The following is a 26513-nucleotide window of genomic DNA, read 5'->3' as shown; positions in this document are numbered from 1 at the left end:
TTTAGTAAAAGTCATGGACAGGTCACAGGCCATGAATTTTTGTTTTCTGCCCGTGACCTGTCCGTGACTTTCACTAAAAATACCCATCACTAAAACGTAGCCTTAGTTATAACACCATTAAATTTCAGATTTAAATATCTGAAATCATGAAATTTAGGATTTTTTAAATCCTATAACTGTGAAATTGACCAATATGGCCTGTGAATTTGGTAGGGCCCTATTTATGACCAACTGCCAGTGGTGAACAGGGAGGTGCTAGACCCTCAACAAGCAGAGCAGTACCCCTGGTTTGTGCTCCAGGCAGAGCAACTGTACCAGTTGGAGAAAGACCAACTGACAGGTGAAGTTCAGCTGCAACTCCTCATTCCCTGGCCTCAGAGGTGTGAGGTTATGCAACTGACTCACAATACCCTCTCTGCGGGTTACCTCAATCATGAGAAGACCCTGTCAGGATTCCGGATAACTTATTTTGGCTCAGAATTCACCAAGAAGTTATAGGCTCCTGCCCCAAATGCCAACAAGTAGGACCTAAAGGAGTGACAAAAGCCCCTCTGGTCTGACTCCCCACAGTAAGCATCCCATTTGAAAGCCTCAGGATGGAACTCATAGGGCCTTTAGAAAAAAGTGCAGCTGGGTACAAACATGTATTAGTTATAGTTGATTACACCACCCACTATCCTGAGGCAATCCCACTGCATGTCCCCAATGCAAAAAGATTATTACAGAAGAACTGCTAAAAATCTTTGCCAGAGTAAGGAGTACCTAAGGAGAGTCTTACTGATCAAGGCACCAACTTTACCTCTTGGTTACTGAAGTGTGATCTACTAAAACGAAAGACTCTATATATGTCTGTCTATCATCCGCCAATGGATGGTCTGGTTGAACAATTCAACCAGACCCTGAAAAGGATGTTAAAGTTTATTGCTGAGGGCCCGCATCACTCGGATCATCTGATCCCTCCCCTGTTTGCTATTTGAGAAGATCCCCAATCATCTACTGGATTCTCCCTGTTTGAGCTCTTATGTAGGAAACAACCATGAGGAATTCTTGCTACTTTGCAGCAGAGGGGAGGCATCTGGGGAACAGCTAGCACAGTATTACAGTTAATATCTATATTAAAAAAGAGTTACTTCCAGCCCTACATGTGGTGAATCAGATTTATTACAGACAATCTCGTTCTTTATACTTTGTCTCAATAAATCTGATTCACCACATGTAGGGCTGGAAGTAACTCATTTTATACATATAGATATTAAATGTAATATTGTGCAGTTACATGCACACAAACATTGAAGACAATTTCACTCCTGTGTTCTTACACTTTTCAGTAACAGATAAGAACTGTTTTATCAAGCAAATACACACAACCAATATTACTTTTATCGTAAGAATTTCTCATGCTAGCTATTCCCCAAATGCTTCCCCTCTGCTTCAAAGTAGATGTGCACATCAACAGGAAAATTGACCTATCTGGGACTATATTATGTGCTATTGCTTTTGATAGTAAGTCAAAGTAAACAAAATGGGTATTTTCTTTTCTGCTTTATTCTTTTTGTATTAATCCCAAATTTAATTAACATATATTAAAATAGTTACTTGGACACATTTTTAATTTGCTGCAGGAGAAATGTTCTTATGTAATATACTTTGCAAATGAATTCACAGAGGCTTTTTTGTTTGTAAAATTAGATTTTCACCATCACTGTCTTGCCTTACCTTTTGCCGGTCTCTGGTGTATGGGTCTTCTGGATGATATGCTGGAGGATTTAATCTGACTCCCAGCTTCCTCAAAAAAATTTTTGTGAATTGATCACAATCTACAATCTTATATCTTCGGGCATAAAAGATTACTTCTGTATTGATGTTGAAATAATCTACAGTATAAAACTGATCTTCGTTAGGAGGTGGCAGTGGAATCCGATGACGTCGGACAATAGTTCCTGTATCAAAATGATAAGGTAAGTATCTTTTGCTCCAAGGATCAAATTTCACATTAACCTAGTAGGCTGGTTTTATTTTTAAAAAAATGAAAGAACCCACATAAAATAAAAAAATCAGCAAAAGTGAGACAACTATTCCTTTGTTCAGCAAAGATTGTGCACATAACTATATGTAAAGAGCGATCTTTTTTCTTCTTCTAATAACAACAATACTTTGCATTCATCACCTTCAGAAGTTCCCAAATCACTCTCCAAATACTGAGGTCAAACACACCTCTGTGACGCAAGTAAAGAAAATCATTACCTTCTGAGACCAAGATTTACAAGTATGTTATTAGAACAGATTCCCAGCTTGGGGCCCTTAGATTGGCAGGTATTCTCTTAGCAGCATTCTAAACTGGATGACCATCCAAGGGGGAGGGCAGTCTTTGCCACTTCTATTGAGAAGCTATGGCAGCCCCTACTGCCTTTTATCACCAGTTATTTTCTAAAGAGAAAGTTGAAAAGTCACACAAAAACCAAATGGCTAAAACTCTATGGAGGTGGACATCTGGATGACACGGTCTGGGGAACAAAGGATGGCAGAGATGGGATGTCCCTATACAACACTCTACAGGGTGAGAACAGTAATCCATCACTGTGATAAGAGAAGACAAGTGTCCTGCCCAGGAGAAACTGCCTTAACTTCCAAGCATGGAGGCAGGGGCCTTCATCTTAAGGTCACCAAGAAGTAAGTTGAAAGCAGGGGAAATATTGGACTGATTGGCTTCCAGAGGGGAAATGCAGACCACTGCCTTGGAGAAGTGGCTCAGGGCTCACCAATCTGACAGGGGCCAAAACCCTATCAGAAAAAAAATAAACTTCACTTTGAACCTAGACAAATTTAGGACTTGCTTTAATTTTATTCTTTATAATCCCTGAAGCAAAGGACCAGCTCTCTGGGAACAAGGTGACTACTAATATCCACACGTAAGAAAGGAAACCACTATTGTTTTATCTGCCATACACTGGGGGACCAGTATATATTTTACATTTTACTATTATTCACAATCATAGCACTTTGTGTTAATTCACTAGTATTTGTAAACACCATCCCACCCATGAAGTAGACAGAATTAATATCCATCAATTGAAACATAGTAATTTAACCCTTCCTGGGGCCTCAGTTTTCCCACAGATAGTCTGTGACAAGAACCCAGAAATCCTGAGTCCACGTCCTGTGCTGCAGCTACAGGATAAGGAGACAAGGGCATTCATTGACTTAGTAACCCCAGTCCTCCTGGCGTTTTATAACTGTTGGAATCTCTTTTCAGAGGTTCTGAACATTATTAAATCCTATTAACCTTCAAACTGCTTGTTGCCCTATTTCTTGTTACACAGAGACAGCCATAATCAGCTGATTGCCCAATTACCCATTATTATTTATATTATGTAGTACACAGGTGCCCTAATCAGGAAGCAGGACCCCATTGTGCTAGGCACTGTACAAATACATCACAAGGAAATGGTCCCTGCCTCAGTGATCTTACAATCTAACTATGAAATGAGTGATAACAAGCACAAACAACCACCAGGTGGGGGAAGCACCAGGTAACGAGACAAATTAAATACAGAACAATAAGCAGTGGTCACAGCACACCAGCTGCCGAATCATAGTTGGCCCATCCACAGCAGCCTTAGTTTTGCTTTTACAAGTCTAATCTCCTCTCCCCACCCCACCTCCTCTCTGTCATATTTCAGCCTTTTACTATACCCAGGGGTGCCTGCAAGCATCTATCCTAGAGACCGTTGCTCTCCATGCTGAATCATGGAAGTCAAAAAACAGACACAACTGATAACAGACAATGCCACCTCCAAGCCCTCACAGATAATATTTTTTAAATGTCTGCGCATTTGACTTTAGGAAGAGAACTGATGAATTAGTAGCCCTTCTTCCATCTCTTGGTTGGATACTTGTCCCACTAGGGCTGATCATTCCCAACAGGCACTCCCAACATTGAGAATGACAAACTTTACATCCATCACACTGCAAGTCTTGCATTGTTTTTTCCTTTTGATATTTCTGCCTGGAAAAACGGACTCTCAGGGAAAGGGTGGAATGAACAGCAGATGGTGTCCTGTGGTACACGAGTCTCATTTATACTAATGCACTGTTACACTGTGAGCAGCACAAAGGGACCTTACGGAAACGTAAATTGTCTTCAATGGGACTATACCTGTTTAAAGTTAGATGTGCTTAAGTACATTAAGTGTGTACTGTGTAAGTGTGTGTCATATACAATATCTATGGGGTCTTGTCCCTACTCTTCACACAAGTAGGAGGTCTCGTCCCAATATCTTTCAACTGTGCATCTTGCACTCTACTTGGTACCACCTGAATCCCTTTTTTAAATTTCTCCAATGTTGAGAAGTGGTAATTTTGCTGTGATTCCTCTTATGTATTCCTGTTTGGTGTGTGAATTGCTTTTTTTCTTAGTTAGCCCATGGAAACTCTTTATTGGAGATCTTATTTCCCTGGGGAATGGCTCTAGATGGGTTACATTCCAGCCCTGCATTCTCAAAGTTATTTGTCAAATATTCACTCTTGTTCAGAAAAGATGCCAATTTCTTCTAATTTTCAGGGTAGTTAACCAAATAAATAAATACAATTTCCCCCTGTGTTTGCCCCCTACTTTCATGCTACAATTTAAGACCCAGTTAAGTCACACATATATCATATCTGTGTCACTAACCTCTCACTGGAAAATAATTATGAGCTACTATCTAGATAGTCCAACACCAGGTCTGGATACCCACGATAGACAAAGCCTGCTCTATGGAGCCATACAATGAGTTGCAAAGATACTCCTCCGGGTTAATGATGTATCAATGTATTACCTATGTGCACATTTAGACCATGTCTCCACTAAGACAACAAATCATAACACATTCTAATTAACATGATGTAAAACCCTACTTAGCACCAACTGTACACAGGCACAGATGGTGTTTAAAAACGTGTTAGCTGGTCATGGTTAACACCTGGGTCTTGTGAGGTAATCCCTCAGCCAGAGCCTGAAATGACTCATCCCTCAGGCATGCTGCAACAGCCAATGCACAAGCCAGGACCAGGTCAGATGACCCCCGTGGACAGCTATTTATCCCACAGAGAGAGCAGTGAGCCAGTCTGTGCAACGTCACCACTTGGCTGGGAACTCTCCCTCTGCCTTGTGGTGTTACTGACTGCTTGGGCTTCCAGCCTGCATGGCTCCTGCCTCAGGCTTCCAGCCTGCTCTCACCAGCTGGCCCTACACCAGCATCCACCTGCACCTGCCCAAACCAGCTCCACCTCTGCCTCACTGAGTTACCTAGTGATCGCCCTGACAGGTCTCCCCCTGGGTTAACCATGACCTGCTACATATTTTTAAACACAACTTTCCTTACCCATATAAGGGGCAAAATCATGTTTAATTATCATTTTAGTTAAAATACTTTAGCTGATGGTTTTCTAACATGATGCATCTTCCCAGTGTAGACAAAAACTCCAAGAGTCAGTTTCAACTAATTTTTCATGAATACTGTGTCTGGTTGTGATACACATTTCATCTTGGTGCTAGGTAGGTAAGAATTTCTTTGCCAATGGAAAATCTCTTGTGCAGAGGGTATCAAAAGCACCCTTTTAAAAAATTGAGCTATTGTTATGCCTGATCAAGTTCATTTCTTCACATGTACTGTAGATGATAAACTTTAGACTGGTGAATCTGAGATTTAATAGACATTGTGTGCAGCACAGCTTAAACTTTTATTACCGTATCCTACTTTCGTCGGGGGTTGGGGGGGGGAAACCTTTTCCACATAAAAAAATTGCCATAAGAATCCATTATAAGAGGACCTGTGTATGCATGCTCAGCCAATCAGATCACTCAGAATGAGTGAACACTCTAACACCTCTTTCACCTCATTAAGTAGATGTTACTTCATACAGTGCAGCATCCAACAGACTATTCTACGGCATTATTGATTTTTTTTTAATCTCCTTCTGTTCAGTAGGGCCAACCCTCTTCTTCATTATACTCATTTTGCTATCTGGAATACAGCTTCTCTTCTGTACCAGCCTGTGGTGCTGGCATTTATTTTCACTATATGCTTACTCCAGGAGCCAGAACATGTTAACTTTTCTGGCATGACTGGTGGACTGACTCTCCACAATCCTCACTGAAGTCTGGATGTCAGGAAGTTATTAATATATTTATAGAGCACCCCTGCCTGTGTCTCTTTAAAGTGTGCTTTTATTTTTGATTTGGACAAGTCCAATGACATCTTACAAGATATCTTTAATATCAAAAAGGGATGCAAGGAAGGCTTAAAGTTAAATTGTAATCTTGCTGAGCGGAGCAGGGAACAAATTATGTCAAAATTGAGTCTCTACATCCTCCTAACTCCACAGGAAAAGTAAACAGCATCAGCACTCTTCCTGGTATATCTTACCTTCCGTACACACTGTCTCAGCTATGTTGGCCCATGCATTGAGTAAAGGGAGGCAGAGGGAAATGAGTGAAGCCTTCACTCTACTCCAGTGGTCGGCAACCTTTCAGAAGTGGTGTGCCGAGTCTTCATTTATTCACTCTAATTTAAGGTTTCACGTGCCAGGAATACATTTAAACGTTTTTAGAAGGGCTCTTTCTATAAGTCTATAATATATAACTAAACTATTGTTGTATGTAAAGTAAATAAGGTTTTTAAAATGTTTAAGAAGCTTCATTTAAAATTAAATTAAAATGCAGAGCCCCCTGGACCGGTGGCCAGGACCCGGGCAGCGTGACTGCCACTGAAAATCAGCTTGCAGTGCTGCCTTCGGAACACGTGCCATAGGTCACCTACCCCTGCTCTATTCACTCAAAGGCCACATTCACAGAACACTCCAGGAGCCTCTGCTCACCCCACAATAGAAAAAACAAGCATGGAGGAGTAAGAGGGCTCCTTATATCCACTCACCTGTGTGAGCATGCAGCAAGAGCATGATCTGGCCCTGAATAAACATGATAGAATCCTGATTATCTAAATGTTCCAGGAAACATCATAAAACTTTAGATAATCAGAGTCAGTTAAATTGGAGGAGCTAACTGTAACCTCGCTTGCCTGATTGCACTTTCCTCTTCAGCCAGCTGGCCTTGGGGAAGCCAGCCAGCAGGCAGCTCTGCTCTCCTTTTCAGCTGGCTGACCTTGGGGAAGCCAGCCAGCTGCTTAACTGTGCTCTAGATGGTGGGGCTTAGGCTACACTGGAAACTACAGTTAACCCCATGGGACATAAATGACTTTCATAACAGAGAGCGTCAGCTAGCCAGGGTTCAGTTAGCTGGGGATTATGAAATGGATATTGGAATCACCCTAACTTGTCTCCTCTGCACATGGAGGATTTCTTGTTACTGTTCTGCAGTAACACTCTGACCCTGGAAAGATGCAGGTGGAGTTTTTAATGTGTTTTCAAGGTTACTGATCTCTCCTTCACTCTGTTCCCCCATAGCCTTACTTAGTTTTGTGTATTTTGATTGTCCTGGTATTTTTTAGCTTTGGTTCCAGTTTCTCCAAAGTCAGTTTCAAATTGGCCTGGCAAAACATGAATTAATGTATTTGTTTCTCTGCTTGGATAGCTTTCTTCTAATACTTCTAAGGGCTTGTATACACCGTGAGGTAACACTCTACAGGAGCGAGATTTCTACAAAGCACTAATGTGTTGTGTATTAATTGGTCCACGTAGACCCTGCTGGTGTGCACTAAAGGTTCCCTAATGTGCTTTAATGCAGTTCTGCTTCAAACAGCACTACGTTAAAGAGCACCATCAGGGTCTATATGAACCATTTAATGGGCAACATGTTAGTGAGCTTTAGAAATCACACCTCCATAGAGCGCATTTCCCCACTGGGTAAAACAAGCCCAAAGGTTTTTTTCCTCCTTTAGTATTGTAAGTTCAAATTTTAGCAATTCATCTCCCAGCATTAAATGTAGTTTACAACTGCAGTTCCTTCACAGCAGCCTTATTTATAGTTTGTACTATATTCACATCCCTATAGTGTTGCCAATTTCACAGAAACTTTTTTCAAGTCTCTGAAAATCATTTCTGGAGATCCTTTACTCTTAGGGGGGTTTGATTACTGGTAAACATACATTTTCTGCTGTTTTCATTTTGTTTGTAAGCTAATTCTTTTACATTTGTAAACTCATTATTTTTGCTTCAGAAAAACTCTTCTTCATTTGTCTCTACCTTGGAGTGTTCTCTCGGCATGTGAGTCTATATAATACTCTGTCACCAAAGCAGCCAGCACTAGCCACAACAGAGAGCACAGTGGGTAACTCACAAGCTTCCATGACCCCACCATACCCAGAGAGACCCACACAGAACAGCACCCCCTATCTACACTACATGGGATACAGCAGAAGCTAGAGAGATCTCACAGGGAATGGACAATAGAAAACCCAAGCCTCTTCACTGAAGCAACCATCTGCAGCTGAAAGCGTAGGGGATAAGTCAAGGCCCTCCAGCCACCTCAGCACTACTACACCCAGAAAGACCCTCTGGATTACTCTCCTATATCCTCTCCAAATGAAAAATGGGATCAGTCAGCAGGAGCCTTCTCAGTCTTCTATTACTGTTCTATCAACCCCGATACTTGGCCCATGGACTTCTTTCCCCTCATTTACCTCTACTGCCACTGTTTGCTGTTTCTCCCTCATTCTGCCCCTTTCCTACCACTGCAGCCCCTTAGCTACCCAACCTGATTCTCCATGACTATTATCCTTCTTACACCCCCTCTGCTTTCTTTCCCCTCACCCTTCCAACTTCCCCCCGCTCAGCTGTCCTCTCACTTAATCCACTCCCCTTACGCCAACAATCCCTTCTCCTGCAATTCAACCCTGAGCGCTGCTCCCTCACGCTCAAAAAATCCATACATTTTCAGTAATAATTAAATACCCTTTTTTTAGAAAGCACCAGAAGGATGCTCTTGTAGTTAACACACTGGACTGGGATTTAGAGACCCGGGTTCACTTCCTGGTTCTGCCAGACTTCCTGTGTGACTATGCACAAGACACTTAATCTCTGTGCCTCAATTCCCCAATTGTATAATGAGGATAATTTTACTTCCCTTCTTAACAGAGGTATTGAGAGGTTAAATTCATTAACACTGGAAGCCTCTGGGGGCGGAGAGAGAACCTGATGAGAAGAGTGGCCATTTCCTTAGGAGTGCACGCTGAGCTTGTGCAAGAAAATACATACAGCCTCCTTGATATTTTACAAACCCCTGCCTCAGAAAGAATTACCTTTCCTATTAATGAAGCCTTGTTGGAGCTGGTGAAAACCATCGGGTAGAGCCTCACCTCTATACCAATTATAGTCGAATGGGTGGACAAATGTTGTCAAGTCCCTCAGCCAGACTTCAATTACTTTTTCACCCAACCAGTTCCCAATTCCTCAGTGATCATGGCTGCTCTTGACAGTCCCATCTTAAAGCCATTCCCAAAGACAAGCAGCTCAAGAGACTGGATTTATATGGCCGGAAGGCTTATTCTACCACTACTCTATAAATGAGAGTGGCCAACTATCGAGCAATCTTCTCTAAATATACTTTTATTATTTTTTCCAAAATGTCATGACAAGTTGCCACAAGAACATAAGGAACAGTTCCTGGCTCTGGTTTCAAAAGGACATCTCATGCCCTGATCACCACCACTTGATGACGCTTATGGGATCTTGCGTTCTATGACCACCTCCATCTCCATAAGTGCTTTTCCTATCTGTAGGCTTCTGGCATTCCAAAGGAGCTGCAAAATACAATCAAGGACTTGCCCTTCATAGGGTCTAAGCTATTTCCCCCAAAAAACAGATGGTGCTATGCATAGCCTGAAAGGCTCCCATGTAACGCTCCCTATGCTAAGAGTTTACGCCACAGGAACAGATGAAACAATTTCAACATCAAGCATACTATAAGATTCATGAACATTACAGGATTACATGAAGAGAAGGTCTAGACCATCTTGATTTTGCCCGTCAACTTTGTCTACAGCTGGCCCTTCTCACCAGACATCTTCAACTTCCAAGCGTTCATTTTGACTGCTTGATCAAGGACAGCACACTGACCAGATCATCTTCCTTCAGAAGACGCCTCTCTCTCTTTCACTGTGCTTGGAAAGACATCACATCAGACAAGTAGGTCCTCAGCACTGTAAAGGAGGGATATGTTCTCTGCTTCACACCACTCTCAGAACCAGGGCAAGTCTCTACATCCCAACCTCCAGTCTCCCCACTTCATGGATGATCCCTGGTTGAACACTCATGAGAGATCGTGTTCCCAGGATAGACAAGCCATCTTGTTAAACAACAGAAAAATCCAGTAGAGATGCAGCAAAGATCCATGTATGCAGCAAAGTTTAGGTTTATGACTTGGGTGCAATCACAACAGTTATTGCCCCATCAAAGAGAATTTAGACATGCACTGGACTATCTGGTGCACCTGAAATCATGTGGCTTTCAGTTAGTTCTGGGAGAGTCCACCTGGTTTCCATATCTCACTACAACCAGCAACAGATTTTCTCTCACCCTTTTGGTTTCCAGATATCAAGAAGGTCTGCTGAATGTTTACCCACCTGTGCCTAATCCCCTACCTGTATGGGATCTCAATTTAGTCCTCTCCAGACTAATGGGATCCTCCTACGAACCTATGGCAACAACTTCACTACCTCTACTCTCTATGAACATGGCATTTCTGGCTAACATCACTTCTGCAAGAAGAGTTTCAGAACTTCAAGCTCTTCTGGCTGATCCTCCTTTCATGATCTTTCATAAAGCCAAAGTTTCCCTTAGGCCACACCTCAAGTTTATTCCAAAGGGACTGTCAGCTTTCCACTCGAAACAAACTTCATCTTCTGTTGCTCTTCCTGAAACCCTCTTCAGCCCAAGATTAGTAAAACTAGGAGGGATACTGCAATGTCTGAGTAGCCCAGGGTGGAAAACCAGTCCTGATTCTTAGGACCCATAACCCTGATAAGAGGTCTATAAGATGATCGAAAAGACCTTCAAAGTGATACAAGTTCCTCCCTTTCAAAGTCTGAAGAAGAAACATAGGTTTCTTCAGAAAAGGGAGGGGCAGTCACTCTTGGAGTCTGCAGTGGTCAGGGTATGGAAGACACCAGCAGATCCAAAGAAACCAAGGGAAAAGGTGGCCGGAGTACCAACAAGGTGATTGGTTTTGGCAGTACCAATGGTGCTGGCATAATAATGTAGAGAGACGTGCTGTCTGCCCAGACTATGTCACAGGTGCTGGCATTGCTGAGCATGCCGGCAGTACTGATTGTGCTGAAGGTGCTGATAGTATCAACTGTGCCAAAGACACTGAGTTGCCCCAACTAGAGCCAGGTATAACAATGAAAAGTCCGGTAACCAGTAAGAGGAGGCACAGAAATTCCCTTGCAGACAGCAATGCTTGAGGAGTCAACAGGACTGAGACAGGTAAGTCTTCAAGTAGGATAGTTGGAGAGCTGGCAGTGCCAATAGGGTCTGAATCAGCTGTACTGACCATGTATCAAGTAAGGATGAAGACACCACTCTCAATAGCCCCAGAGGAGCCAAAGTTGACAGTGTCACCTCCAATGGTGCTGGTGAGTGCTTATGCTTGTGACGCCTCAAACCAGTACTGGAGTGCTTACTGGAAGCCTTCTTATGAGATGAAGAGTCAGAATGCTGGGAGTGCTCTGAGGAGGCTGGGGGGCGGGAGGGTGAAGAGTGATGTTTTCCCATTGACTTCTGCTTGGGATCCCAGGTAGCAGTAGGAACTCTTCCTGTTGACTTGATTTCATTATTTTGTTGTTGGGGTCCAGTTAGGAAAAGGGGAGCATCACCCTGCTTCATCAGGGCTTTGAGGTGGAAAACCCTCAGTCTCTTACACTACGTCTTCACTACCCGCCGTATCGGCGGGTAGCAATCGATTTCTCAGGGAGCGATATATCGCGTCTCATCTAGACGCGATATATCGATCCCCGAATGAGCTCCTGTCGACTCCGGAACTCCACCAACCCGAACGGCGGTAGCGGAGTCGACATGGGGAGCTGCGGACATCGATCCCGCGCAGTGAGGACGGTAGGTAATTCGATTTAAGATACTTCGACTTCAGCTACGTTATTCACGTAGCTGAAGTTGCGTATCTTAGATGGATTTCCCCCCGTAGTGTAGACCAGCCCTTAGTCCTGGTAGGGAAGGAGGTACAAATACTGCATGTGTCCCTCACCAAGCCAAGTCAAAAAGCTTTTATGCCTGCCTGTCACAAGGAAAACAGCTCTGCATGTGGTACTTTGCCTGAATCCTGATGATTTTTTTTCATTCCAAATGACCAGTTTTTGCTAAACTAGATCTAAGTAACTACATTAACTTATAGCTACACTAGAACTAACTATACCTATCTATATACAATACAATTATTTAGAAAGCTGGCAAACCTAAGCTAAAGGTATGGGGAGCTCCAACTCTCGCCACGGGTTGCGAGAAGGAACTGAGAGGGAGGCAGTGGATCAGCCCTTTTTATGCCCTTGGCTAGGTGCACAAGATGAGAGAGGGCACATGCAGCACCTAGTGATACTACTGGCTAAAGTCTCTGACTCAAGTGCATTGGGTGCACATACACCTGCAGTGTAACGAAAGTGCACAATCACTCGAAAGAGAACATGTAAGTATGAACAAAAATAAATGTATAAAAATAACTACGTGAAACTAACATATGAGCCATTGTTATCCTGATCTCTTCACTTATTTGCTGTAATTCTTTCCCACACCCTTTGTCTGTTCTCCCACCCTCCTCCTTTTCAAGACTAAGGTCTTCTAAGTGAGGACTGCATTTTCTCATATCTATACTGTACCTAATGCAGTGTGACCCTAGTCCTGAACGGGGCTCCTGAGGGTTACTAGAATATAAATAATATTAACAACATTAAACTACTGTTGTATCTACAACTGAATGTACTTGGCAACTAATGATTTTGGATTTTTTTATTATTTTTTTTAAAAAACAGTGCTTTTAAAATGTTGTCTTTGCTTAAGTATTTTTAATGTGCTCAGGCTAAACAATACACCCGTAATAGAGGTTTTCATATATACCAGTAATAGAAATTTACTGTGTTCAGCCAAACTGTGTGAGAAAGTTAAAAATCTTCTGTAAAATCTAGTTTCCTGGCTTTTAGAAAAGCCAAGTTAATGCATACTTCTTACCTTTCCTGGGTATTTAACACAAAATATAAACTCCTTATGAACACATTGTATTTTACAGTTTACCTACATCAGGCAACTGAAAGATCACCAGCCGCCATGAAATTTAGAACACTTAAAATCTTCATTTTGTCTTTATGGACCATTTTATTCAAATGACTTGGCTGAAATCTGTAATCTGATTGGCTGAAGAGGCTTTCTATCCATATCATCTCTCTATAGACCAGCAGTTTTCAAACTTTTTGAGCTGAGCCCCCTCTTTGAGTTACAATTTTTGATTGCACCCCCCCATACCTACCCCTCCCCTCTTGGGTTTTCAGGGTTGGGGAAGGTGCACACGATGGTCTCCAGGGGTAGAGCCAGCACTGGGCATGCATATGTTGACACTGACCCAGAGGCCGGATGGCCTGCTGAGGTGAGTCATGGGTAGAGGTGGCACTCCCTGCCCAACACACCCCCACCCACACAGGGCTGGCCCGAGCCCCCCTGACTATTTCTCCATGGCCCCCTATAGTGCCACGCCCCATAGTCTGAAAACTTCTGCTATAGACACTCTGAAATTATAAAGCCTCTTTAACAACCCAAGTGGCAACAGAGAGTTTGAGATTTTTAAAAAAAATCTCAGAATAGTCCTTTTGAATGAATTTTAACGCTTCAGGAGTTGTTGTATGCAGTGTTGTGGCCGTGTCAGTCCCAGAATATTAGAAAGACAAGGTGGGTGAGGTACTCTCTCTTATTGGGCCAACTTCTATTGGTGAGAGAGACAAACTTTCGAAAGCATGTCTCTCTCACCAACAGAAGTTGGCCCAATAAAAGCTATTACCTCACCCACCTTGTCGCTCAAGAATAGTTGCTAATTCTGTAGTAAAGACTCAGGACCGAGTTGTATAAGCCATAAAGTTCTTCCAGATACACCTGTATAGTGCACTGATGGTATTTTTGCTTCTCTACAATAATGTTCAAGGTAAGTTTCAGTATCTAGAACCAAAAGAAGAAAAATAAAAGTACTCCAATAGCAGTTAGCACTAGCTTCAATCAAGTATGTAAGACATAAGTCAGAACCTTCCAGTCCCCACTGGAACCTGAGCAAACTGTGTGGGATTCTAAGCCCAGCAGCCTGGCCTCTCCAACTCCTACCACTACACGGGCAATAGGGATAAATATCTGTCCACCACCCAAATCCAATGGAATGGAGAGTGGTCTTGCTCTATCTTGCTTTAGTGAAACAAGCCCCAAAGTGGCACCCTATGTTGTATTGCAGGCTCTCAAGCTTCAGGTGCACCAGCTGTTGAAGATCATTCTAGTAGCCAAGAAAGGCTGTGAACATCTAACCCAGAAGTAGCTTCTCTCATTTCTGTATCACATAAACCAAGGACCAGCTTTACCTGCTGCCATCTCCAATCACAGACGGAGGGTTTAAATTCTTCATATTTTCCCAGGTTAAGAGAATCAGAGATTTGACAAGCCTTCATCCAGAGCCTGATAGAGCATTTGCCCAGGTAGGACTAGGAGTGCCTACTGGAACCAGAGCCAGTTCCTCTGCTGAACAGCCAGCGAGACCTCTGACCACAAGGAGGGGCCATTTGACACCAAGAGAGGCAGTGTCATTCAGTACACAAAGCACTGTCTTAAGGAAAAGGGACTCCTGAATCTTAATTCACCTCTAACACTGATCAGTAGAGCCCTGTGCAGATATAAACATTTGGATCCGCATCTGTGATAACTTGTATCTGACCCGTGATCAGCACTCCACTTTTTATAAGTATCCGCACCTGCATCAGCACCCTAGCTCACTGTTAAAGCCCTGCATGGATACAAAAAATGGGATCTGCATCTGAGATTGTAAACAATACAACCACCTTTGCATCCGCAGATGCAGATATCCATGGATATAAAGCGGATATCTGCAGGGCTCTACTGATCAGTTAGGTAACATTTCTGCTTTACATCTGTTTGATAGATGGGGAAATTAATAATACTTATCTACCTCAAAGGGGACTGTGGTGATTGAGTAGTTAATGTGTGCATATCGATGTATGTACTAAAATTCATCAGAATGTACACAAAATGCTCCAGTGGTTGGGGAGACATAATGGTCCCCATCCTTCTTACTTATTTGTACTATTAACTTTTGCAAACGTTTCAAATACTGGGAAGTATATAGCTAGCCCCATAAATGCCAAGGAACTGCAGCTGCACTACACTTCTGCTGCAGAGCGATGGTCTGCAGATCACACAGTTTTTATGTAAAACCAGTCCATTAGATTTAGAGGGTATTCCAGAAAAACCAACTCACTAGCCCTCCCCCAAAACACAGGTGCAGATACTTATAAAAAGTGGAGTGCAGATCACGGGTCAGATACTGGTGTGAACACAGTGCACAGGAGTCAGTTAATTTGGGGGTGTCAGTGACAAATTATTTAGCAGGCCCTATCAAAAAACGCTAAGACCACCTCTAGTAATAAAGGAACTGACAGCTGGAGGAACTAAAAGCTGCTGTACCTCCTCACCAAAGGCAGGCACATGCTACCCGAGTGGGCAATAAACAACGTTAGAATTCTATAGAGAAATTAACAACCAGTTCTAAGGTAGTAGCAGCAAGACAAGAGTGGAAGTCTATAATATACAACTTGCCTTTGGAAAACTAAGAGTTTACACGACTGTGCTGACAGACCCATAATCATGTAATTTCAATCACAGCTGTGTAAAAATAGGGACTTTGCCCAGCAGCTTGGTCACAGAATGTTCTTTCAAAAACAGGAGGTTCGTCTACTAGGTCTGGATCCTCTAAACCAGGGGTCTCAAACTCAAATGACCCCGAGGGCCGCATGAGGACTAGTGCATTGGCCCGAGGGCCGCATCACTGACACGCCCCCTTGCTGCCCCTGGCCCCACCCCCAATCCACCCCTTCCATGAGGCCCCGCCCCTGCCCTGTCTCTTCTCCACCTCCTCCCCTAAGCGCGCGGCTCCCTGCTCCTCCCCCCTCCCTCCTGGAAAGTGCTAAGCGCCACCAACAGCTGTTTGGTGGCTTGGCGGCGGGGCACTTAGGCGGCGGGTCCCGGAACAGAAGGGGCCCCCCACCGCCGAAGACCGGGCTGCGCTTCGGCGGCAGCAGGTCCCTCTTTTCCCCACCCCAGCCGGTCCCGCTTCCCACCCCGGCCCCGGCCGGTCCCGCTTCCCTCCCCCACGGCCCGGCCCGGCCCCGGCGGGTCTCGCTTCCCTTCCCCACCCCCGGCCCGGCCCGGCGGGTCTCGCTTCCCTTCCCCGCCCCCGGCCCGGCGGGTCTCGCTTCCCTTCCCCCCCCCCCGGCCCGATCCGGCCCGGCCCCGGCGGGTCTTGCGGCCCTTCCCCACCCCCGGCCCGGCCCGGCGCGGGTCTCGCTTCCCTTCCCCCCCCCGGCCCGGCCCGGCCCCGGCGGGTCTCGCGTCCCTCCCCCACGGCCCGGCCCGGCCCGGCGGGTCTCGCTTCCCTTCCCCCCCCCCCACGGCCCGGCCCCGGCGGGTCCCGCTTCCCTTCCCCCCCCACGGCCCGGCCCCGGCCCCGGCGGGTCCCGCTTCCCACCCAGGCCCCGGCCCGGCCCCGGCGGCTCCCGCTTCCCCCCCCTTACCCGAGCGCGTCTCCGGCGAGGCCTGAGCTTCGTCCCGCTCAGAGCCGCGTGGTGAGGGGGCGGGGCTGTGAGCTCCACGCCGAGCGCAGCGCTCAGCCCAGAGCTCCCAGCCCCACCCCCTCCCCACGTGGCGCGGATCGGGGCGGGGCTCAGGCGCTTGGACAGAGACTCGGCGCTCTATGCGCCGAGGCTCCAGGAGAGGGGCGGAGGCGGGAGCCTCCGCTTTTCTCTTGGGGGCCCCTGCGGAGCCCGGGGCCCAGGGCAAATTGCCCCCTTTGCCCCCCCCTCTGGGCGGCCCTGGGGAGCTCCACGGGCCGCAGGGAAGAGCTCCGCGGGCCGCATGTTTGAGACCCCTGCTCTAAACTGAAGCCTGTGAGGAAGTACTCATTAATGGCCATGGCAAGAAAAAGAATTCTATCTATACTCTTTGTCATAGATTTGTACTCAAAATTAGCTACACTATGGACTTGTCTACATTACAAAGACTTGGCCAGCATAGCTAGGCCAGCAGAGCCCCCTAGTATAGATGTGGCATAAGCCACCACAAGTTCTTCTCCCAGAACCATCTTCACAAACATTAACTATCCTGACAGAAGCATTCCGCTGCCAAGACAGCAGGAGGGTTTTGTCAGGACAGCTATGTCAGCTAGGGGGATGTGATCTTTTTTCACACTCATAGATTCATAGACTTTAAGGTCAGAAGGGACCATTATGATCATCTAATCTGACCTCCTGCACAATGCAGGCCACAGAATCACCCATCCACTTCAATAACAAACCCCTAACCTATGTCTGAGTTACTGAAGTCCTCAAATTGTGGTTTGAAGACCTCAAGCTGCAGAGAATCCTCCAGAAAGTGACCCGTGCCCCATGCTGCAGAGGAAGACGAAAACCCTCCAGGGCCTCTGCCAATCTGCCCTGGAAGAAAATTCCTTCCCAACCCCAAATATGGCGATCAGTTAAACCCTGAGCATGTGGGCAAGACTCACCAGCCAGCACCCACGAAATAATTCTCTGTAGTAACTCAGATCCCATCTAACATCCCATCACAAACCACTGGGCATACTTACCTGCTGATAATCAAAGATCAATTGCCAAATTAATTGCCAAAATTAGGCTATCCCATGATACCATCCCCTCCATAAACTTATCAAGCTTAGTCTTAAAGCCAGATATGTCTTTTGCCCCCACTACTCCCCTTGGAAGGCAGTTCCAGAACTTCACTCCTCTAATGGTTAGAAACCTTCGTCTAATTTCAAGTCTAAACTTCCTAGTATCCAGTTTATATCCATTTGTTCTTGTGTCCACATTGGTACTAAGCTTAAATAATTCATAATTATGCTGGCAAAACTTTGTAGCGTAGAATAGGCCTATGTAAGCAGATGCTTTAGGTATCCTTTTAGATGGAGAAAGACTTCAATAAGGAAAAGATCAGAGGTGAAGAAACAAAGGAAGGTCTATTATAAATAGGTACCTTGTGGTATTCCACTATTTTTGACTTGGGGTTCAACCACTTGAATTGTGTCATCTTCAAGATAGAAGTAAATTTTACAATGTCTTATTCTATATAGCTCTTGATTTTTTTCAGGCACTTCTTCATCAAAATAGGCATCAAAAGACAATACCTACAAAAAAGCATAAATAAAGAAATATAAAGAAGCAAAGTCTTCATCCAGTGTGTTTACAATAAAAAAGATGTCAATAAAGGGAATTTGTACAGATGCACAATTAATTATAAAGATAACAAATGTGTGGATTTCAGCAAGTAGATTTACTTTTCAGAAATATAAGAATAGGAATCCACATGAAATTGCATATTTTTATATTCTTTTGGCTGGCATTTTTATCACTACATCTGAGTAGAGAAGGAAGACTCCAGTTAAAAAAAAATTAAATTAAATTTAAAAAAAAAAAATCTACTATTAAGCTATCAGCAGGCTACTGTCACAGAGAAGGCCCATATCAGCTTCCTATAACTGGGTGCCATTTAGGGCTATACAAAACAATTACTTCAAAACTTACCTGGTGGTGTGTTTCAGTGAGTGTGTGAATATCAGGAAAGGCTGGGGCTGGCCTCCCCAAACACAAATCTAGATCCTCCCTTACTATAACTTACAGTAGTAGTAATCCTAGAAAAAATGTTTGTGGGTGCACTGCTCAATAGTTTACTACAGCAGCTTTCACCTCTAGAGACCCTGACATCTTCCATATGGTTACATGTACTAGTGAGTTTTGCTCTTGCATATTAATACTCATTTGTGCACATAGCAAAACTACTAAACAATTTGACACCATTTATTGTCTTTATTCATGAGGTCAAGCTTGGGGAACATTGTAAAAAATATTTGTATATAAACCAACAGGAAAGTAGGCATAGCACACACAGGCAAGAAAACACTACGGAAACTTGCATACTTTTCCCTACCATGTCCGGCTCAAACCAGTGCTAATTAGTACCTCTTTCATAATCATTATAGTTTCAAGATTTACATAATGAAAGAATGTATTTTTAATCTGGATTCCATAGATAAAATTGACCATGGAAGAAAGATTCTAGCTATCCATTCTTCATGCCATACAGGTACTGATGGGTGTCTGACAGAAGTAGGCTTGGAAATTTTTAAAAGATGTCAAAATTCTCTATGTAAAATACTTTGCCTTTCTTTAGCATTTCCATCAGAGACTATCAAAGTACTTTTTGCTCCAAACCGCAGCCACTGGGAGCTGAGGGGCTCTGTGCCTGCAGACGCTCCAAGTAAACAAAATGTCCCGACCTGCCAGCAGCTTACCCTGACGGACCAGGAGCCAAAGCTTGCCAACCCCTGCTATATTTTAAAAGCTGGCATCACAAGAAACACTCAAAAGTTTTGCTAGAATTATTTTAATGTAATCTAACAAAAAAAACTGTTAAAATAACTGAACACAGGGCCGGCTCCAGACCCCAGCGCGCCAAGCGCGCGCTTGGGGCGGCATTTTGCCGGGAGGGCGGCAGGCGGCTCCGGCTGACCTTCCGCAGTCATGCCTGCGGGAGGTCCACCGGAGCCGTGGGACCAGCGGACCTCCCGCAGGCATGACTGCGGAGGGTCCGCTGGTCCGGCGGCTCGGGTGGTCCTCCCGCAGGCATGACTGCGGAGGGTCCACTGGTCCGGTGGCTCGGGTGGACCTCCCGCAGGCATGACTGCGGAGGGTCCGCTGGTCCCGCGGCTCAGGTAGACCTCCCGCAGGCATGACTGCGGAGGGTCCGCTGGTCCCGTGGCTCAGGTGGACCTCCCGCAGGCATGACTGCTGATGCTCCACCGGAGCCGCGGGACCAGCGGACCCTCTGCAGGCACGTCTGCAAGAGGTCCCCCGGAGCCATGGGACCGGCAACCGGCAGTGCGCCCCCGGCGGCGTGCCGCCCTGCTTGGGGCGGCCAAATTCCTAGAGCCGCCCCTGACTAAACACATATGTATTCACCTTCAAAATTACAGTCAATATTTAAAATCAGTAAATGGATATTTAAAACAAGTAACTTAGAACAATATGAGACACTAAAAAGTCTTTAAATCCTTCAAAGTCTGAATCAGTCTCTGATTCACCAAACAGTTCATTAAACTCAGCTTCAGTCACAGCTGCACCTGCATTGTCATCGTAGATGTCAGAAGTGTCGTCTTCAGACTCAGATTCCTTCTCATCATCAGCCTCTGTTCTGTCATCATCAAATATGGCATCATCTTCTGACCTGTCGAGTGCATTGCTGATACAGCATTTCCTAAATGATTTTTCTATCATTTCTGAAGGAATGGACATCCACGCATCCTTGATCCACTGGGCGACCAGATTGATTTCGGGCTTCATAAGATTCCCGCCTTTTGTCAACTTCGCCATGCCTGACCACATCCGTTCAGACCACATTTTGCGTAGCCTGTCTTGAAAGGGTTTGTTCAGGCAGACATCAAGCGGTTGTAGAACTGAAGTTAAGCCTCCAGGTATTACAGCCAAAGTAGTTTTCATATTTTTGGCCACATTTTTCACCTCATCCGTCTTGTGTGCCCTGAACATGTCCCAAACGAACATAGCAGGTTTCTTGAAAAGTGCTCCTGGTCTCTTATTCCACACTTTTTCCAGCCATTCAATAGTCCCACTTTCATCCATCCATCCCTTTTCGTGTGCACGTACGATGACACCAGCAGGAAATTTCATGTTTTTAGGCAAGGTTTTTCTTTTAAAAAAACAACAACAGGAGGGAGATTTGATCCATTTGCCAAACATGATAAAACCACCGTAAAATGGATTTTTTCATGGCCAGTGGTTTTAGTTAAAACTGTTTTTTCACCATCACCGGTTACCATTCTGTTGCTCAGGAAATCGAATGTCATCGGTGTTTCATCCATATTTCTTATCTGTGACCATTCAAATGCATATTCCTTTCGATATTTTATAATAAACCTTTAGAAAGATTCAATTTTTAATTCCAGATCTCTCGGCAGCTTTTGCGCTATCTTTGTTCGCTGACCAAGACAGAAACCATGACGGCTCATGATGCGAGTACACCAACCCGCTGAAGCGACAAACACTGATGGCTTTACTGACTTGTATTTGTCGTCTTTCAACATTTGCAGATCATACAGATGAATTCCAGTTCTAATGACAATGTACCCATTTTGTCAACATTCAACAACCCAATTGCTGAGATCTTTCTCCAGCTCAGGAAATGAAGCGCACCTCGTTGGACATTTTTTCTTGCTTCTTGGCATGTCTTTTAGTGTTGTTTTATTTTTTCGCCATTCTCTTACTTGCTTCTCATTGATACAGAATTCACGAGCAGCAGCGCAATTATTGTTTGCTTCTGCATATTCAACAACTTTAAGTTTGAACGCTGCGTGATAAGCAGACCGTTTTCTTTTGATTTCACCATTCATTTTAAATACTAGTATGAAAATAGATTATTATTATTGTAGTTATAGATTTTGTAGGACTTCATATAGGAATGTCACCTGCTTTATCACTGTCACATTATTATTGTTCTTTGTTTATTTCAAAGCAGCCCTGTAGATTGGCATGTCTGTGTGGATAACAGGCTATTTCAATTTTATTAGAGATTCCATCTATTCTGCACATTATATTTTCATATTGGCTTCAGACTTATGAGGTCCATTGGTAGAAATGCATGAAGAGATCAAATTACACAGTAGCAGACCGACACTATAGTACTGTCGTTCATTGTATTTTTCCGTCTGGCTTGTAAGACATAGCATTTTGTGAAATGCATGGGTCAAATGTCATGCAGATCTGCAGCACTGCTCTTTTAGTATTCCTTTCAAGCCAATCTAGTCCACTAAACAAAGCCTTTGCAACTTTAAAAGGCTGCAGATTGACATCAATAAATGGGTTGGCAAACTTTGGCTCCAGGCCTGTCAGGGTATGCCGCTGGTGGGTCGGGATGTTTTGTTTACCTGAAGCGTCTGCAGGCATGGAGCTCCTCAGCTCCCTGTGGCCGCGGTTCACTGTTCCCAGACAATGGGAGCTGAGGGGCTCCATGCCTGCAGACACTCCAGGTAAACAAAATGACAATGTATTAGATATTCAATTCAATGATTCCATAGAGTTTAAAATCATCAAATTATGGTGTAGACCCATTTATAAGCCGATTCCTGCTCTTTGATGAGTCACTTTTTTACCAAAAATATTTGACTTATGAACGAGTATATACGGTATTTTTAATTCTGTAGAAGCTTAAATCTTATCTCTGGTAGCAAGAATAACCATTGGAGGTGACTGGGCAGCCTGACATATGTATAGCTAGCATCTCAAAGAAGGCATGTTAAATGATGAATGAGAATTCCTCCAAGGAGGGAAGAGGGCGAGGTAAGAACCAGAGAATGGTTTGGGTGAATACTATTCCCCCATCCTCTCTTTCCTCTCCCTGGGGGAAGTGTCATCCCACAACTTCATTCCTGACATTCCCTACAGCCCTCCAGAACCTATCCCTTTCCAAGCCTTCAAGCTTCTCTGCCTCGGTTATTCCCACCTCCACTCAAGCTTCTCTAGAAAACCAGTGCTTGTAAGTCCACTTAAATAAAGCTGGAACCAAGTTGATTGTGCAGGGCACCTGGACCATGAGGCTGCCAGTGGCTGGTATGTCCTTCCATCCCATTCAGTTCTTTACACAGTAGTGTGTTCTGTGTGCCAGAAAAACCCTTGTCTCGTACATTTAGTAGAAAAGTACTTCTGTCATGGGACTCTTTGAAGTCATGGTTCCATCATTTTCTATTTTTTCCTGTAAGTCGTACAATGTTCCATTAACTAGGGCTAAAGCAGGAAAGGTTGGTAACAGCATAGGGCAAAGATAGATTCTGCCTTTACTTGCCGAATCCTCCAGGAGTGCTGTACATAAAAAATCATCTGCCTTTTGGGGAGGAGTCCTGTTGAGACAAAGTTGCTTCTTAAATGAGGAGACTTTTGGAGGTGTGGTGCTTCAGACACATCAGCATGGAGAACAGAAGAGAGATTTCATCCACTCCCTCCTCCCCCACCCCCCGGTCTGGACAGCACATTTCCACAGAGCGCCCTTCTTCTCAGAGCTTGCAAGTGCTCAAAGGAGACATTCCACTACCAACCCCCAGGAGCGTCATTGTTCCAGGGAGGAGCAAAACTAAGTCAATATTTCCATTACATGCACTCCAAAAAGTATTAGTTATTTTTATTATATTATAAAAGTAGGGGGAATTTTTACTTGCTTCTTACTGAAAACCAGTTTTATCTAGACCCTCCAAACTTGGCAAAATAAACTCCTCTTGCCATAAAGTAAGCATGTCAAATTTTCAGCTTCTTGATTAAACAGATGTGATTAGGCTAAGTATAGGGTTTATAATGAGATTATTTGCAAGCCTACCTCTGGAGCACAGTCATGGCCCCATAATAATGGGATGCATTATGTGCTGACACACCTCTACACATTAATGCCCTGATCCGCACAGGAATCCATGCAGTTGGTCCCTTGTGCCCAAATGGAATCTCACTGACCCGCCCTGGGAATCCGTCTAGATGGAAGACCCCACATGCAAGGACCTCTATGCAAGATCAGGTCCTAAATAATGATTCCTTATTGTACGCATATGCCCAATTGCTTTTTTACTTTGTTAGAATAGTTTGATCAATTAAGCTTTTTGCTCCACAAACATTGTTTCTCTTTATACCCTTGTATATGAATATGCTTATGCTTTGTAAGACTGAAATATATGCAATTGCTAAGTCATCCATTTCAATAATGCAAAATCATTTAGAAAGGAGGGTAGAGGGGAAGAGAAAAGGAGATTGCCTTAAACTGAAAAATGACAAGTTATGTTTTAATCAAAAAAAAAAGTCACATAAGCGCTTTAACAATAAACACAATTTAGGGTGACAAATCAAATAACTAATTTTTTCTATTGGATATTAAAGGTCTTAAAATATTTTGGTAGTCAATCTATCACAGTGATACATACAATAGCTATAAAAGTGAACTACAAATCTGCAGTTGCAGCATGAAATTCATACTCAGTGACACATATGCTATTTTACCCCTTAACTAGGATGCAGTTTCAGTTTACTTAATGTACTGTGCTTAAGCAAAGCATTTTGCTAGTAACTAAGAAATGGAAACGTACAACTGATAATATCTGTCCTGACCCCAGGGTCTTTGCAAGGTTTATGGGAGAAGTCATGCTCTACCCTCCACTTGGCAGCCTGAGGGCAACAGCTTACCTGGGAGCGATGAAGCCCAGCCCCACTATGAGGCTCCAACCCAGAGGGCCGATTGGCCCGCTGGCCTTAAGTCAGCAGCAGGAACAGGAAGCTGTCGGAACTGGGTTCACCTTTCTCTGGACTGTGTGCCTTCTGCGCCTACCACCCTGGCTTGATTTCCTGGCAGCCTGAGCCAGCTTGACTCTTGGTATCAGACTTGTGGTTCCTGCCTCTAACTCCCTGGGATCCTGACCCGGCCTGACTTTAGTTCCTGCCTTATGGCTCTAACCTCCAGTTTGTCTCTTACCTCAGATCTTATGGTATCCTGACCCAGCTAACTCCTGTCTCACGACTGTGGACTCTGGCTCTGACTACTAGGTCTGGCTGCGCATGACCTGGCTGTGACAATACCAAAGTAAAAGGGAGGATAATACACATCTGCCTTTCCAAATCCCTCAGCTTTGGGGAATTTTACATTCCTGATAGCAATATAACAGCAGACTCATGTTTAATATATGAATTTAGGGAGTATCTGTCCTCTTTTAATAAAAGTTAATAAAAACTAATAAAAGTTTTATACCAAAAAACAACAACAACAAACAGGAACAGAGATTCGACAAACTCTGTGGGGCACCTGGAAACATCATTTAGTTTGGCCTACCTGATAGTATAGTTAGATGGACAAATTATGAGTAATGTTTCAAGCACAAAATGTCTCATTTGTGAACTCTTACCCCATTTATGTGAACACTTAATCTCTTACTTCCTACTGAATGTTGAAAACTACAAAAAACTGTTTCTTCACTATTCAATTAGTTAAATGAAGTACTACGCATTCTCTTCTTTCTTATTAGATCTTGAGGAAAGCTACTAAACAAGAAGAAATGGGCAAAAGCGGAATAATTTTAAACCAAAAAATTAAAAGTCAAAATGTAAATAGTTTATCTAGTTTATTTAACCACAAGTCTGAAAATGGTGCAGTGTTCGCACTGTAGCTCACATGCAGGGTAATATGTAGTTTACAGACTTATTTCATATACTTGGGTCTCAAGCCTGCATAAATACACACGTGTGTAGTACCAGTAAAATCATTTGGACAACTCACATGCACTAAGTTAAGTATGTGCATAGGTGTCTGCAGGATTGACTGAGGCCTTACTACTTTCACAAACTAAGGAACCAACAGACACTTCTACATATTAGTACGTTTACTTGCGAGCAGTGCTATTGACTTCAAAGGAATAGCTAATGAGAATAAAGTTGTTTTTGTATGTGTTTGGAGGATGAGCTCCTGTATGAATTTATAATTGATGCTGGCTGACCAAAAAGATGAATGTGTGTTTTAACTGTACTTACTGGTATGATTTATTTTAAAGCAGAAATTGAGAGATTAGAAATTCCTCCAAATACTTACCCACCACAATAGTTTTGTCACATAATATTTCTGTGCAATTTGTTTTAAAAAGAGGCAAAATGATCTTTGTCACCAGAACCTAACTTTAACATAACATAACATAACTTTAAACATCAAACGTAATGATAGTTTGATTTTGTAACACTGTCAGATATTACAGTTTTTCAATAACTTGCTAATTTGAAGGATGTCACTACTCCGTTACAAAACAAAAGCAAAAATAATAGTTTAAATCCTAAAACCTACAAAGGGAATCAATCCAACCAGACCCTTACACCCATCTGGAGTCCCAATGGGGCTTCGCACAGGCATAAAGGTCTAGATGGGCAGATTACTTTGTAGAATCAGAGCCTCAACCCTGTTCCAGTGGGTCTCTCAGCCACACACAGCTCACCGCTGGACAGGGATAGAAGTTACCAATTACATCTTGTAACTCTTCATATATGAGCTCCACTGATGTTTTTTAAGATAACCAGATAATTTCTTAGTCCCCATATATTTCACTAAAAAGAAATATATCATTGTCCATCCTTATACTTTATCTCCTCCAGAAGTCACACTATACCCTCCAATCCCCAGTTAGGAGCTTTGTGGTGGACTATTTAGACAGTTGCAGTTAG

General features: G+C 43.7%; 1 protein-coding gene across 2 annotated transcripts in view; it reads right to left on the bottom strand.

Moving 5' to 3' along the window:
- Positions 1-26513, bottom strand: part of EFHC2 (EF-hand domain containing 2) — an 85210-nt gene that overhangs the window by 50161 nt on the left and 8536 nt on the right. For both annotated transcript variants that reach the window (XM_045002640.1, XM_045002641.1), the window contains exons 3-4: positions 18250-18400; positions 1717-1940 (exon numbers count right to left, since the gene is read on the bottom strand). In XM_045002640.1, coding sequence (XP_044858575.1) covers positions 1717-1940; positions 18250-18400 — 375 coding nt within the window. The remainder of the gene's footprint in view (positions 1-1716; positions 1941-18249; positions 18401-26513) is intronic.

This window comes from Mauremys mutica, chromosome 1, assembly GCF_020497125.1.
Source record: "Mauremys mutica isolate MM-2020 ecotype Southern chromosome 1, ASM2049712v1, whole genome shotgun sequence".
Taxonomy (NCBI): domain Eukaryota; kingdom Metazoa; phylum Chordata; order Testudines; family Geoemydidae; genus Mauremys; species Mauremys mutica.
The sequence above is the reverse complement of the archived record's forward strand: the minus strand, read 5'-3'. Positions and strand labels throughout refer to the sequence as shown.